The sequence below is a fragment of the Myotis brandtii genome, unplaced genomic scaffold (assembly GCF_000412655.1).
Source record: "Myotis brandtii unplaced genomic scaffold, ASM41265v1 scaffold9, whole genome shotgun sequence".
Lineage (NCBI taxonomy): Eukaryota > Metazoa > Chordata > Mammalia > Chiroptera > Vespertilionidae > Myotis > Myotis brandtii.
Genome location: NW_005371693.1, coordinates 1,556,808 through 1,573,953, shown reverse-complemented (window position 1 = coordinate 1,573,953; position 17,146 = coordinate 1,556,808). Strand labels below are relative to the sequence as shown.

The 17,146-nt window shown below is 38.0% G+C and overlaps 1 protein-coding gene across 1 annotated transcript in view; it reads right to left on the bottom strand.

Moving 5' to 3' along the window:
- Positions 1-2,878: 2,878 nt before the first annotated feature.
- TAF3 (TAF3 RNA polymerase II, TATA box binding protein (TBP)-associated factor, 140kDa) overlaps positions 2,879-17,146 on the bottom strand; it is a 181,453-nt gene continuing 167,185 nt past the window's right edge. The window contains exons 5-8 of the mRNA XM_005885308.2: positions 8,982-9,237; positions 6,009-6,115; positions 5,009-5,180; positions 2,879-4,662 (exon numbers count right to left, since the gene is read on the bottom strand). Of these exons, the coding sequence (XP_005885370.1) occupies positions 5,066-5,180; positions 6,009-6,115; positions 8,982-9,237 (478 nt within the window). The 3' untranslated portion in view covers positions 2,879-4,662; positions 5,009-5,065. The remainder of the gene's footprint in view (positions 4,663-5,008; positions 5,181-6,008; positions 6,116-8,981; positions 9,238-17,146) is intronic.

Sequence of the window (17,146 nt, the reverse complement as noted above, 5' to 3'; positions counted from 1 at the left end):
GTCAGACTAGAAAATTGCATGTATCTAGTACATCTTGCCATTTCCATGAAATGTGCCCAGCAAATGTCAGATGAACAAACCACAATATTTAAAACTGTTTTACAGCCTGACAAGCATGGCTCAGTTTTTGAATGTTGACCTTTGAACCAGAAGGTCAGGGTTCAATTCCCAGTCAGGGCATATGCCGGGGTTTTAGGCTCAACCCCCAGTAGGGGGCATGCAGGTGGCAGCTGATCAATGATTCTCTCTCATCATTGATGTTTCTATCTCTGCCTTCCTCTCTGAAATCAATAAAAATATATTTTTTAAAAAAACTGTTTTACAAACTGAGTTGTCCAGGATAAAAAAGGTAACTAGCAGTTGTTTTAATAACTTTTATGTAAACTAAATGTTGTTTAAACGTTTAGGGGCCCAGTGCACGAATTCATGCACCTTGAAAAGAACTGTGGGCCGAGAGGCTGCGGTGGGCACAGGGGTGGGTCTCGGCTCATCCTCTCCCCAACCTGGGCCCTCCCATTGCAGCCCCCGCTGCTGTTGCTCCCACACGCTGATGGTGCTGGCCCCGCTCACACCCACTGATGGTGCAGAGCAATTGGGGCCAGCGCCAGCAGCGGGTGCCAGCGGCGGCTGCTGCCCCGATCGCCCCTCAGGAGCAGTGGGAGGTGGAGAAGCCCTCAGGGGCCATCGGGGCTGGCAGCCGCCACTTGCACCCACTGAACCCACTGACGGTGCTGAGCAATTTCGGCCAGCGCTGGATGCCGGCAGTGGGTGCGAGTGGGGCCAGTGATGGCAGCAGGTGTGAGTGCCTGGCGGGACCACGGTGTGCGGGAGCAAAGAATTTTCAGTAACCACCAGAGGCCTGCCCCGATGACAGCGACCAGCACCCCGCTCTGGTCTGTTGCCCCCGCTCACTTGCTCCACCATCCCACCGTGGCTGATGCCTGCTATGTTCTGCACTTGCTGCCGATGCCTGCCATGTTCTGCGCGTGCCTCCTGGTGGTCAGCGCACGTCATAGTGACCAGTTGTTCGGCTGTTCGGTCTATTTGCATATTATCCTTTTATTATATAGGATAATGTCTAGCACAGTGTGCTATGCACATGTGTGTATGTGTATAGCATATGTTGGTGGGTTGATATGTACAGCATATATGATATTAAGAATAAATTATTCAGTTGTTCCTCTCAATATCAAATTTCCGGTGTCATCTAATGCTTGCATGTATGGATTAATAATCACTTTATACTTTCTAGGCTACAACTAATGCAACATTCTCAAAGAAATCGTCTCCTAACAGAATGACTACTACTATTGTGGAAAGAGACATTATTCAGAACATTGTCTATTTCATTCCTAAGTCAGGACAACTCATCTACTTTAGACTTCAACTTGTAAAGACTGCTATGATCTACAGAGATTGACCATAGAACTATTTGTATTGAAAAGTTAGCCAGCATGCCTTCAGTGAACTTCATTCATTAGTATTAGTCCTGGCAAGGTTTCCATATCTCAGGGTTCATTTTATACTTTAATTTGGTTAGTACGTCTTTGTTTAATCATCCTATTGAAAGAAGAACAAAGGCGGTTTAGGCGATCAAGGGAGTAATGCACTGTATTTTATCTCTGAAAAAAGCCGGACAAAGCCAGAATGCTCTGATCCTTCTGATTTTCTTCAGGACATTTGGAACCACAATCGGCTGGAGGATAAAGATCCTCACTGTACTTAACTGCAGACACCTTCAGAAGAGAAACACGGTGTCAGCCATAGAAATTACATTTTGCCAGCTACACAGGGGTTGGAAGACAGATTCACTCACCAGAAGAGTTTCTGTTTCCTGGGAGGGAGGGTGTCTGTTTCTTAAATGCCACCTCCTACAATAAAATCACTAGCCAGGCCAGTTTTTTTTCCCTAACTACGTCTCTTTATAAAGTATTGATGCTAAGGTCAGGCGATAGTGCTGGCGTAAGTGAAAATAGTCTGCGGGTTTACTGACAACTGGACGACGTCTACCGCTCCAAAGGGAAATACTTTCCATTCCTTTGCATCAAATTTTCTCAGTCACAGTAGTGCCTCAAGTTTCTGCTGCTCTGTGATTTCCTTCTCCCTCAAAAGCCAAAACCCATTTTCTTCTTATTGCTCCGGTCCCCTAAAGTTTTTCTCCTCATGAAATCATCTTTCCCAATATACCTTTCTCCCCTCGTCCAATGCAGGTCTTTTCTTTTCCTGTTTTGTTTGACTTCACTAAGAAAAGTGAGTCCTGTCTATTCTCTGTCATGCCTGTGGCATTGGTAAGCTACTCTTTTTCTCCAGTATTACTTTGTGGAGAATGACTATGCCCAAGTTTTTCACTTTGCTTTGTAACACAGGTATTTTATTTTTGAATCTACATTTCTTTTTGCAGCTTCTTGAACTTCCTTCAGTTGGTGCACAGACAGCCATCCAGCGGAGACTGAGACCACCGGTCCATTTTACACAGGCCACTGAACAGTCAGAAGATGGTAACAACTCTGGGTCTCTAGTGACCTGGACTGGATTCAACTCACTGACCTGGAGGTGAAAGGCTCTGTATTCCATTACTAATCCCTTGAGCTATCCAGCCCCCTGAAAATCATTCTTTGGTTTTATTATTGCAAAGGCCATTTATAAAATCATGAACTGGATTTAGGAAAGCAACCATGAAATAGCAAGGGACAAACTGATTGAAATTCCTTCAATGTAGTAAGGGCTGAAGCCTCTCAGTAGGATTGGGAGAAAAGTTAAATACAGGCACCTCCATTCTTATTTCAGACCGGCTCACTTAAACGTGGCAACTTTAGACCCACTGACCATGCCTCAAGGAACTAAATCCTAAATAAAGAAAATGGAAAAGCAAACTATGAAATAGCCAATAATCTTTATTTTGCACTTCCCCACCCCTCTTCACTTTCCAAAAAGCACTAACGGGTATATTTGTGCATGTGAAAATATTGTATCAAGTATTTAGAATGATCTCAAATTAATAAAACAAAAACATGTATCTCAACATAGATGCTTTGTTTTTCTGGTAGGGGTAGAAAAAGTTGGCTTCTAGAACAAGGACGGCAATGAAATACTGTACTCTTAAAAGGGCTACTCCATTTCCACTGACTTGCAATTTAACATTCATGGCAGAAAACCTCATTTCTCTAACCACATAATAGGTCTTAAAATATGACTAATTCATACACTAATATCAATTTACTTGGCATTAAAAAAATCACAATTTCTATTAATATATTTGAATTAGGCTCAATGCCCATACTATAGCATTTAAGATATCCATTACACTGGCCCAAATTGGGATTATTTCAAAATCAAGTAAAAGTCCATATTTATTCCAAAGTTGCTAAAATATGTTAATAAAATTTGATGTTTTACATTAAAAATAAAATATTTGGTTTATATCTGATATCTATAACATATAATAAATAGTGGGCAGTATAGTAATATAATAAAGTTTTGTGATACCCTGAAATTTGATGAGTTTTTTAAAAAAATTCTTAATATTCTTCATTACAGCCTTAAATCACAATATTAATGAACAGATTTGCAGAAATAAAACAATATAAACACAAAATGCTACAGAATGTTTTTTGTTTTTGTTTTTTTTTTACTTTTGAGGAATCTACATGTCCTTTAATAAAAGTCAAAGAAATTTACAGAAACAAACCAATTTCAAATAATGAACTGCAAGTCTAAATTGCCGTGCTTTCCTTCTAACTGCTAGGGCCCTTTCCCACCGTGTTGTGGGCACTGTGCAGGTTCAGCTCAAGGTAGATAACTTTCAACTATGGCTCTGTTTTCTAGCCTTCTTTACTTATGTACAGCAGTAATTACAGACATGGCTGAAATCACAGTGGATTACAGAGAAAGCCAGAATTAAACACGATAAAAATTTAAAAAATAACTACTTCATAAATATTTATTATTTACACAAGAGGAGATCTTCTAGTCTGAGGAGTTTTTATACAAGTTGATGAAATGTATAAGCAGTGAGAAGAACACCAGCAGTTTAAAGAAGGGCAAAGTTAGAATGCAACAAAGACAGAAAGTGTGAGTTAACAAAAATAATTTGCATGAGAGCAAAAAGGACATGATAGAAACCTTTTTCTTAAAAAATATAAGGTATTTCACAAAAGCCTGAACATTTTACATGTTAATACTAAAAATGGGAGGAGGGGAAGCTTCATAAACTTTTATCACAAAAATATTTACCAATACTCCAACTGGAGTTTTTGTTTATGTTATTATGATTATCTTACTATAGAGGGAAAGAAGTTGAAAACTGTATACAGCCTAATGATATCATCCTTAAATTACAGCCAAGGTGGTTTACACATCATCTTGTCATCTAATACCTTCATGAAAAGGCCCTGGAGAGAATAAAGAAAATCAGAAGGGAAGATTATGGTCTTTTTATTAATACTTGTCACTGGTAATAGAAAAATGAAGGCCCGGCAGTCCTCGTGCCACACCTGTACTTGAGTTTCCTTCTGTCACACCATTATGTGGCCATAGGCCAGTCTGTTCCAGAGGGAAGCATCCAGAGTGGACGCTGTAGTTCTCTTGTCCTCGGTCTCCCGAGATTCCTCATCCACAGGAACTTAGCGGTAGATGGGACAGCAGAGTTTCATGGATCCCCATCTGAAGTGGTAGGAAAGGAGCCCCGAGGCCATGCCACTGGTCCGCGCTGCAGAGACGTCAATGTGCCCGATGCTTTCTCTTTTTGTGCTTCTTATCCTTCTTCTTGTTGGCACACTTGGAACAGAACCACTGCATTTCTTCTGGTGGTGCAGCCATTAATCCAACACAGGGCCTACATGTTAAGAAAAAGGGTTTTGGATAAAGAAGTTATACATATACATGTACACACACACACACACACACACACACACTTTCTATGTTCTTAAATACTTTTAAATAATTAAATGAAATTTTAAGTCTATGGTATATTCACCAGAAATCCAAACCAAAGAACTCTAATTTACATCTGAAGTGGTAGGAAAGGAGCCCCGAGGCCATGCCACTGGTCCGCGCTGCAGAGACGTCAATGTGCCCGATGCTTTCTCTTTTTGTGCTTCTTATCCTTCTTCTTGTTGGCACACTTGGAACAGAACCACTGCATTTCTTCTGGTGGTGCAGCCATTAATCCAACACAGGGCCTACATGTTAAGAAAAAGGGTTTTGGATAAAGAAGTTATACATATACATGTACACACACACACACACACACTTTCTATGTTCTTAAATACTTTTAAATAATTAAATGAAATTTTAAGTCTATGGTATATTCACCAGAAATCCAAACCAAAGAACTCTAATTTATGTAGTACTATTGTTGGGCAAAAGGATGATTATATTACATAATGCCCCTTTTATAGGCCCCAGTGGAGAAATTAATTAGCCCACTTATCCTTTCAGCTACAACTAGTATAATTCTTCTGAGCAATGGCTCTGTTTTTCTCTTATACCTATCATATATCAAGTGACTGAATGGATTTCTATCTTTTTATATCTGATATTTTAAAGATAAAATGAGATTATTTGCATACATTTTGGTAGCATTTCTTTGGTAGTGGGGAGCAGTAGTAGAGAAGTAAAAAGCAGATAAGCTAGCTGTCCCTTTATTTCTGCAGTTTATGAATGTTTACAAAGGGGTTATCTCAATGGTACTATGAAGCTTAGCAGCTCTTTACAGAAAATTACTAGAAGGAAAGGAAAGGGGGATCCCTATAGCTCCTTTCTTTTCCATTAGAAGGATATTTAAGTTAAGCAAAATATTCAGAATTTAGGTTGAATAACAATAGTCCAAAGACTTGATTTTTAAAATTAATTACATTTTATTGGCTCAGTGATGTTTGCCCTGTACATGATTCTGAGGACAGCACCGGAAGGGGAGACAATCCAAGATGGACCAAAGTCACTAATCTGCTCTGCAGAGTGTCGCCCCAAGGGAGTGACCGGCACTCACTGATGCTTGGAGTACTCACCAGTGGTACCAGTCATCGCAGCCATCACAGCCGATCATGGGACTCCCATCGTCAGGCTTGTTGCATCCAGGGCAGATCCAGATCTGATTGCCCCACTCATCTCGGATCTGAAGTTTTAAATGGGGTTGAGGGAGGGGAGGGTGTGCAAACAAAGATGGAATGGGGGAAAAGAACCAAAAAGAGGGCAGGATAAGAGTGATTATTTTATACTGTGAACGTAATACACCGACATACTAAACCAAAAAAAAAGTAGTTAACAATTTATTAAAGTCATGATCATGAGCATCACCATTCTGGGATCATTTCTAATGAATATTTTAAACTCTTTTGTTTAAGTCATTAAAAAAAGCATTTTATAATAACTTTTGTGAACAACATATCCTATAGCCACCTTTATCTAAAAAAAATCCTGTAAACACAGTTCTTAATAATTAGGGTCTTTATGGCAATAACAACTGATATTTTTGAACTATAGAGCTCAACCACATGTAGTTCCTCAGTCGCATTCACAGGCATGGAATTCATATGTACAGCCAATAGTGCATGTATCACCTTATTACTTATTAGCCAAACCCTTCTCCTGAACTAGCTGATAAGATCAAGGATATAAAAGAGTTGTTACTAAGTAACTTTCCATTCCCTTTATGACATTTTCAGCAAAGTACAATCACTAAAGGGCAAATGAAATAAGGAACTCATGAAGCCAAAGAACTACACATTTAAATATTATTTTTCTACAAAGATGATGTGCTTGGGAGTTTACTTAACTTACCGGTTCTAAATAAGACACATCCCTAATTGTTCCACTTCCTCAAATTAGACATTAACCAACCAATTTGGAAGAAACAATTCTATGATGGGCATTCAAAAACAGCAACAACTAAATGCTAATTTTCAAGTTTTCACAATAACACAGCATATAATTTCATTCAGTTTATTTTGTAAAGTATGGTTCCTTCCTTCACTTTCAAATATAACACTGACTAGAAATGCAAAAAGAAAGGGCTTTCTTTGTGTGAAAGGGTATATTGGGGGCATAGCTGTTTCAGTCTACTGATGTGCTATTTTAAGGCCTGCCATGTTTTAACGAGTCTCACAAAGACAGTTGTGTTCATAGGAAAGCTTCCTAAAGAAAGCTGTGGGCAGCTACATCTCTGACTCAGCCCTCTCTAATTTCAAGGGGAGAGAACCACCAGTTACCACATGCCAGCTGTCTATGGTTAAGACCAGTCCAGATCCTATGCCCTGAAGCTGCCATGCATGGCCAGTCCTGATGCTAGTTGACCTGTCTTGAAATTAGAAGGCCATGACTCTATTGCTACAAGAGGAATTTGCCATAGCATCCCTAATAACTAATACTGAACACTTGACAGCTTACTAAGTTCTTCTAAACATCTGCTTCATCTAATCATCTTAAAACAACCCTTGGATAGGTTAAGAATAGGGAGACTGGGGCTATGGAAAGGTAACTGCCAGTTCCAAAAGTCACACTATTGCGCAGTGACAAAATCAGCTGTTTTGCTCTATAGACTGTATCTTTCCTCCAAATCACACTTCTTGTTCTCAGTCTACAAAATGTCTCTTAGGAGACAGAAGGCTTTTCCTCCACATTGTCTATGTAAATCTGATCCATCTTCAAAGAGTTAGCCTCAAAAATCCACTGGAGAACCAGAAATTTTAGGGCTAGAACAAACTATAATCTAGTGATATAGATAATAGTTATAATCTAGTGATAATCTAGTCTACCATAAACCCCTTCATTTCAGATGAAGAAATGGAGGTTAAACAAAATCTTTCCTGATCAACCTGCCTTGCGGTGATGTGGCCTCAATTAAACACCTATAGCAATTGGCCCTTGAATGGACCAATTTTTTAAAAGTATACTTTTACTGATTTCAGAGATGAAGGGAGAAGGAGAGAGAGATAGAAACATCAATAATGAGAGAGAATTACCGATTGGCTGCCTTCTGCACACACCCCACTGGGGTTCAAGCCCACAACCTGGGCATGTGCCCTGACTGGGAATTGAACCTTGACCTCCTGAACCATGCCGGCTGGGCAAATGGACCAATTTGATGATCACAAATTTTTGTATCACATCTTCCATTTTTGTCTTAAATAGCCAATTTAATACTTTTCTGTTAATTTTCCAGATCTTTATATCCTCTCTCAATACTTTCGAGATTTTTATCCTCTGAATCATTATAGTGCCTCCAATATGTAATGACTTGTTGAAATTTCCTCCCAAAATGCCTTAAAAATATAATATTTGCATGATTTATAACAATTATCATGAATCCTACCCCACCACTTTTCAATCATATCTACTTGAAAAGATTCGAGCTATCACTAGGCTTACAGGTCACAGTCTATATATAGAGTATTTGGTGGTCAAGGCCATGTCAGTTGCTGAACTCAACAAGGTGAGTTTTGACATCTGAAGACACACTGTATACTCAAAGAGCTCTGTGGTCTAGAAGTTCATTTTCATTTATTACGCAAGCCTGGTATATTCTGGACCTTAGCCAATGACATACTATAATTAGTGCTGTTACTCAGAAACAGCAGCTGGCCCATAAGATCTGTATATATTACATAAATTATACTCTTAAGTGAATAATTTAATTGCTTGATCAAAAAATTCAGTGTGAGATTTAAATATAACTATTATTCTCTATATTTATACACTGATATTGTTGTATATATGTATATAATCATATTCTAAAACAATATAAAGAAAAACAATGCTTTGGCATTATTTATGAAGACTAAATATGCAAACATTGAAATACAATACTTTTCTGCCAAAAGCTTGAAAATGCAATGAAAATCTTTCCAGTCATAAAGAATTGCCTCTGAAATTCAATAATGATACATATGACACTGCTTTTTAATTGAAAACATTTTCATGATAAAAGAGTAAGCTTTTAAGTGACTTAAAAAAAAACACGCTATAAAATAAATGCTGCGTACCACATAAGTGCTGACGGTCTCCGTTACCACACTCCGGACAGGGGCTTTTGAACTTCCAGCTCCAGAGATGGCAGGGGACGGGGATGGCATCAAAGCGGGGGACGAGGTGGACTGTGCAAGGAGTGGCAAAGGCACTGGGGCAGGAGTGACATGCACTGGCACAGTGGCTGGGACTGACACTGGTGGTGGGGTCTTGGGTCTATTCAGAGAAGGAGCTGGCTTAGCCTCGGGGGCTGGAACCACTTTGCTGATGACACTGTCAACAAAAGAGAAAAGGAAAAGTCAAAACAGAACAGCTGAATCAAACTAAATATTTTAAAACATTATTACAAAGTAACTTTCTTCTAGTCGCAAAATACTTTTTTGAAGAGTCCAGAGATAGCTACAGACCTGAGTTCAAGGCCCTTCACCCATTCACCTCTCGACTTATTCAAGAGTCACATATGTTCTCTGGGGGGTGGAAGGAGAAGAGCAGTGATGTTGCCAACTAACAACTAGATCTGTGCAATGAGGATCTGTCTCTTCATTAACAATATCTTATTCACAGAACTCATGCAGTGGAAGGAGCACTGGACTCAAAATCAGGATACCTACATTCAAATTCTAGGTCTGACACAGGCTAGCTATGAGACCTTGGGTAAGTTATTTAAAAATATGATGCACTGAGTGCCTATAAGAAGTTAGATATTATACTTGGCATTTTATATATATAATCTCATCTAGTCCTCACGACAACTTCAAAGAAGTTATAGTGATCCCATTTTATAGATGAGGAAACAGGATTAAAGAGAGAAAGGAACTGGGTAAATGGATGGCAGACTTTGAACCATGATCTTTTGATTCCACAGCTTTCTTCTTCTTCTTCTTCTTTTTTTTTTTTTACAAGTTCCTTTACTTGAAAAAAAAAAAATCATTTCAAGCACAGAAAAAACAGACAGCTTAGGTAACAGCCAAGACGTTAGCCCTCTGCCATATTTGCTTCAGGTCTCTCTCCCTCGCTCCTCCAGAGTAAACACTCTCTTCAAGCTGGCAGATTTGTTTTTGTAAGTTTGTTCGTTGTATCTTTTCTGCCTTCATGGGTACTCATAAACAATACACACTGTACTACTGGTTTATGTGCTTCAACTATATAAACAATATCAAATTATATTTATTTCTTGCAACTAGCTTTTATCACTTAGTTTTTTGTGTGAGATATAATTGACATGTAACATTGTGTACGTAGGAGATGTACAATGTGTTGGTTTGATATTATTGTAATACTGTAATATGATTAGTACAGTGGCATTAGCTAATACCTTTACCATGCCACATAATTATCAGTTCTTGTTGTGTTCAGAACAATTAAGATCTAGTCTTAGCAATTTTGATGCGTATAATCCAGTAATGTTGAAGATAATCTCTATGCTGTGCATTAGATATCCAGAATTTATTTATTTATCTATTAGTTGCCCACTTAGTTTTAAGTCTCTTGATTTATCCATGTTGATACATATGATCAATATTATTTATTGTACTTGTTAAATGGTATTCCATGGTATGGGTAAGTCAAGGGACTTTTGCTCATTGCCCTACTGAGTGTAGGACATATTGCCTTGTACATATTATATGCTAACTGTAAATACGTTAAAGAATTTCCCAAGACTACAGAGTATGCACCTTTTACCTTGACTAGGAATCCCAAGCTGCTCTCTAAAATAACTGCACCAAATTATCTCTTCCTACTGTTGCACAATTATCTAGGCCTTACTTTTCTGATCAACAAAGTGAAAATAAATATAGCTGCTTCTGAGAGTTTTAGTGAGAACCTGAACATAGAGAAACATGTCAAACACTATATACAAATGTGTTAGCACCAGCAATATACTCATGGTTCTTATGCATGACAACCCCTAGCACCACCATTACCAGCCTGCATAGTTCCATTTTCTCAGACCACCTCCACTAAAAAGCATGATTTTTTGCTAATCTGATCAGAAGATTTTAAGACATTAAATTATTTCAAAAAATGCCATTGTTATGGAAGCAAATAACTAATGCTGTTTAATTGCTCTCCACTTGTTTCATGCAAGTGTGTGATACCTTCTGAACTTGAATATAGTCAAAGACTAGAAAATTTAACATATACTGTTTGTGCAGGAGACACTCAATAAATGGGTAACATAAATAATAGTGAATATTTATTGAACACTTACTAAGTACCCAACTGTTCTAAGCACTTGAAAGCCAAATGCATACCAGGCACTATGCTAAATGTTTACTTGCCTTATCTCACTTGATCCTCATAACAACCAAATGAGGTAAGCATTGTCATTACTTTCCTCTTGTAGATGAAGAAATCTAGGCACAGAGAGATTAGTAGACTGCTGTGTGGCAGAGCCAAAATTTAAACCCAGGCAGTCTGATTTCAGAACCTGTGATCTTAACTAATACACCACCGACCCTTGATGCTTACTGAATGAGTGTTGCCTTATATATAAGAGTTATTACTATATTTATTGTGTTAATATCTATAATGCAAGCATTCTTTATTTTTATGGTTAGGCTAAAAATTTAAAACACACTATTTGCGGAGGCAATTTCCCATAAGAGTTTAAAACATGGGTGCTGGAAACAAAACTAAAGAAAATGCAGGAACCCAGAGGTAAGTAGAACACAGATGTTTTGCCTGAGGGTATTTGCTCATAAGGCAAATCTGATCTTTGGTTTTGATAAAGAGGATAGGTTCCAAAGGCCAGGGACTGCCAAAGTGTAAAGTCTAATAGAACTCCTCCCCACATTAAGGACTCCCAACAGGCTACACCAATTAGGTAAGGACGAATGAGAATCTCATGAATTCTCAGCTCTGGTGGTCCAGGGCACTATGTAATATTTCAAGTCATTTGGACTCGTAATGTGCCCAGATACCCAGCACAAATCATCCTGAGAGGAAATATTATTAATATTATTAACACAGATAATTATTTAAGAAAAAAAGCAGCAGATAATGAAAGATAACCAGACATACAAGGAGGCAAGGCAGCCTCAGGGAGAAGCAGAAAAAATAACAGACAATATAAAGAGACTCATAATGATCATAGACCCTAGAACTATCAACTACAAAACCACTCTACTTACAATGCTTAAAAAATAAAAGGAAAAGACTGAAATTATTGGCAGGTAATAGGAGGGTATAAAGGGTGACCTAGTAAATTTGAAGATAACAGACTTTATAGAAATGTAAAATGTAGTAAATGAAGTGTAAAACTTAATGGATGGGAGAATTAGAAACTGAATAGTAAGACAGAAGAAATAATGTAGAACCTAGCCTTGAGAGGCAAAGAGAATACAATTAAAAAGTCTAATTAGTACAAGTTTAATCATAATGCTAGAGAGAAAGGGGCAAAAGTAAAATGTTAACAAGGAATATCTAAGACTTTTATAGAACTGATGCAAGATACCAATCCTTAGACTTAAGACACCTAACAAACCCCAGGCAAGATAAGTAGACATGTCAGAGTGAAATGAAAACATCACAAAGAGAAAAGTCTGAAAAGCAGCCAGAGGGAAAAAAAGAACAATTACTTTCTTTCCATTAATCTTCACCCCAGGAAATTTTTTTCCATTGAGTTTTAGAGAGAGTGGAAGGGAAGGGGAGAGACGGAGAGAGAAACATAGATGTGAGAAAAACACATCGATTGGTTGACTCCTGCATGCACCTCAACCAGGACCGGGTATTGAGCCTACAAATAAGGTACTTGCCCTTGACAGGAATCAAATCCAGGACCCTTCAGTCTGTGGGCTTACACTCTAAGAACAATTACTTTCAAAGAAGAAACATATTACAGCTGATTTCTCAACAGCAATGATGAATTTAGAAAACAGTGGAATACATCTTCAATGTGCTGAAGAAAAATAAATTTTGTCTTTAGAAACATCTTTCAAGAATAAGCATAAAATAAAGACATTTCAGGCAAGCAAAACCCAAGGATTTGACACCAGTGGACTCTTACTACAAGAAATTCTAAAGTAGCGATCTCTGTGTTTCCATTTATTTGTCTTTATTTTATTTTATGAATCTTTTATAGCTTTACTAAGTAGCCTGGTGCACGAAATTCATGCACTTGGGGGGGGGGGGAATCCCCCAGCCTGGCCTGTGCCCTGTCACAGTGCGGGAGCCCCGAGATTCATCGCCCCAAAGAGGTAGGCCAGAGCCGCGGGAGGCCTGTGGACCCCAGGGCCAGGCCATGGCAGAGGCCTCCGCTGCGCCCCACCCCTGTCCCTGACGCTGCAAGTCCCCGCCCACCTGTGCCTGCTGCATGCAGCCTCCAGCTGATCGGCCGTTATGGTTGAGGGCGTCCCAACCATTTGCATATTATCCTTTTATTAGTATAGATTTTACAAGTCTTCACCTCATTAAGTTAATTCTTATTTTATTATTTTTAATGCTATTGTGAATCAACTTGTTTTTGTAATTCCCTTTTAAGATTGTTTAAGTTAGAAATGTAATTGGTTTTTTTGCATGTTGACTTTGCATCATACTATTTTGCTCGGTTCACTTATTAGATCTAACAACTTTTTGTGGAGTCTTTATGATTTCTTCCATATAAGAGCATATTATCTGCAAAGAAATAATTTTACTATGTCTTTTTGCAAAGAAATAATTTTACTATGTCAAAAAATAAAGTAGCGATCTCAATATTTTTTTTACATTTTTACATTCTTAAAAAATTGAAAAACCTAAGTAATTTTTATGTATGTTTTATTTGTGAATATTTACCATATTAAAATTGAAACAGAAACTAAAAAGTAATGATCTAGTAATTAGTTTAAAACTAGCAATAACAGCCCGGCCAGTGTAGCTCAGTGGTTGAGTGTTGACCTATGAACCAGGTTCAATTCCCAGTCAGGGCACATGCCTGGGTTGCGGGCTCGATCTCCAGTGTGGGACGTGCAAGAGGTTCTGTTCTCTCTTATCCTTGATGTTTCTAACTCTCCTCTCCCTTCCTCTCTGAAATCAATAAAAAATATATATAAAAAATAAAACCAGCAATAATAAACCCATTACATGTTGACAGATAACTTTATTTTTAATGAAAAGTAAGTATGTTTTTCAAGACAAAACTATTTTGTGAGAAGACTGGCCACTATTTAATATTTATGCAAATCTTTTTAATGTATGCATACGTAGCTGGAGAAGGGAGGAGTATTTTAGTGGCCTTTTCAGATAATTGTGTAAATTCTTCTTTGATACTGCACCAAAATGCAACATGTGGTAGTTTCTTAAAAGGTAGTTGCAATGTACAATCTGAAACCATATTCTGTTACATTAAGATTCATTGCTATGTCTAGCATTTTGAATAGATATTTTTTTTACCCATACATGGTTTTGTAATATCATGCACCAGTCATTTGGAATGTTGGTTGATGAAATTATGAAGATCTTCCAAACATTTACACATTTCATGATACAAGATGAAAAAATGACATTTGTTGGTGTCACCATCATCTCATCAATTTTCTTAATGTGCTGAGGAACTGTCAACTTGTAATGAGATGTTTTCTAAAATTCTAATTTTTACTAAAAGCTTAATTTTATAATTTATAACAAATGCTCTCAATATTTTCTTTGAAATAACAGGTTTACTGTGTTCTTTTTTGAGAAAATGTTGGCTAAATATCCAAGTCTAAATAACCAGTTTGTCAGTTATTCTTTCAAGCAAAAATTAATATGTGAGAAAAGCAGCTAGTTCAGTTTGCAACTTAATCACACAAATGCTTTTCCTCAAACAACTCTCATATTTAGTGAAATATGTTTTATGAGTACTTCCTATTTCATTACTTTCCACTTCATCACACAAACTATTTAAAAAGTGTACATTCCAGGGACCTATGCACCACACTCTGAGCACCTCTGTTCTAAAGAAAGCACTTCAGGACAAGGTGATCCCATCAGAAGGTCTAAGATGCAACAAAGAATGACAAAGATGTTGGTAAGGTTAAACAGACATTGACTAAAAGAAACAGCAATAATAATATATTGTGGAATGATAAAAAATATAAAATATATAGATATAATACTGTATTAACCAGGAGGGGGTAAGTCACGCTAAAATATTCCAATGTCTATTATCTGGAAGGAGATGTAAAGCTGTTAACTTTAAATATAGTAATTTCTAGGGTAACCATGTAAAAATTATGAACAAAGTATATGTAATAACTTCTAAAGCAGTGTGGAGAAAAATAGAGTAATAAAAAATAACCCAATCTGATAGAAGGAAAGAAAGGAGAGAAAAAGAAACATAGAATAGTAAGACAAAGAGAAACCCCCCAAACAAGGTGGATTTTAACTCATAATCTCAGTAATTATATCATATAAATGGTCTAAATAATTTGGTTGTCAGATTGTGTAAAACAATAAAACCCAACTCTTGCTATTTATGAGACTCATCTAAGCAACAGAAATGAAGAAATTAAGATGCTAGGAAAAAAGGAATACAAGGACAAAAAAAAGTCATACCCTCAAACAGCCTTTAAGGCAAGGGCTATCAGTGATGATGAAAGTTATTTCATAATCATAATGATAAAAGGTTCCAATGTGCCAGGAAGATAAAACAATTTAAAATATGAATGCCCTTAAGAATACACTGTTGACCAGTCTGTGTGGCTCAGTGCTTGAGTGTCGACTCAGGAACCAAGAGGTTACCAGTTCAATTCCTGGTCAGGGCACATGCCCAGATTGCATGCTCAGTCCCCCAGTACGGGGCGGGCAGGAGGCAGCCGGTCGATGTTTCTCTCTTATCGCTGTTTTTCTCTCTAGCCCTCTCCCTTCCTCTTTCTCTAAAATCAATAAAAACATATTTTAAAAAATACATTCTTAAAATATATAAACCAAAACTGTAAGAACAGACAAATCCACAAGTATAATTGGAGATTTTAACCTATCTATCTCTCTGTAACTGACAAAGTAAGCAGTCAAAAAACCAGTAAAGATATAATTTGAACAAAATAACAAAAATAATAAAATTGACCCAATGGACATTTTAAAACTATTCAACAAATACAGAATACTTAATCGCTTTTCAAGAATACATTGAAAAAAATTGACAAAATTTCAAAAGGCTGAAGAATAACTGAATAGTCTGTACACATATTTGTTATCCCAGCTATATTGGTAGTTCCTCAAAGGAATGGAAAGTCTTTTTACTTCTGTATCTTCAGCATTTACCATGGTAACTGGCATTTAGTAAGAACCTCATGAATCTGAACATATTTAATTTTAATACCCAGTGCATGTCAAGATGGGGTTATGGGAGGGGTGGTTGGCACAGTATTTCTGAATGATTACCAAGACCTTAAAAATGTCCAAGTTTTGACCAGCAATTTCCCATCTAGAAATCTATCCTGAGAAAATAGATAGCTATGCAAAGACATGGGGTAAAAAAAAACTTTATTTATTTATTTACTAGAGGCCCGGTACATGAAATTTGTGCATGGGGGTGCAGGGGGTGTCCCTCAGCCCAGCCTGCACCCTCTCCAATCTGGGACCCCTCGGGGATGTCCGGCTGCCTCTTGCAATCCAGGCCTGCTGGCTCCTAACTGCTTGCCTGCCTGCCTGATCACCCCTAACCCCTCTGCCTGTCTGCCTGATCGCCCCTACTGGCCTGATCACCCTAACTGCTCCCCTGCTGGCCTGATTGCCCCAAACCACCTCTGCCTTGCCCCACACCTGGGACCCAGAATTCCCTCCTCTGGCTGGTTGCAAGCACCAGGGACCCAGTCTTCCCTACTTCTAGGAATATATCCCAAGAAACTAGAAACACCAATTAGAAAGGATATATGCATCCCTATGTTCATAGCAGCATCAATTCACCATAGCTAAGATTTGGAATCAGCCTAAGTGCCCATCAGCAGATGAGTGGATTAGAAAACTGTGGTACATCTACACAATGGAATACTACGCTGCCGTAAAAAGGAAGGAACTCCTACCATTTGCCACAGCATGGATGGAACTGGAGAGCATTATGCTAAGTGAAATAAGCCAGTCAGAGAAAGATAAATATCACATGATCTCACTCATTTATGGAATATAATGAACAACATAAACTGATGAACAAAAACAGATCCAGAGACAGAGAAGCATCGATCAGACCGTCAAACCTCAGAGGGAAGGTAGGGGAGGGTGG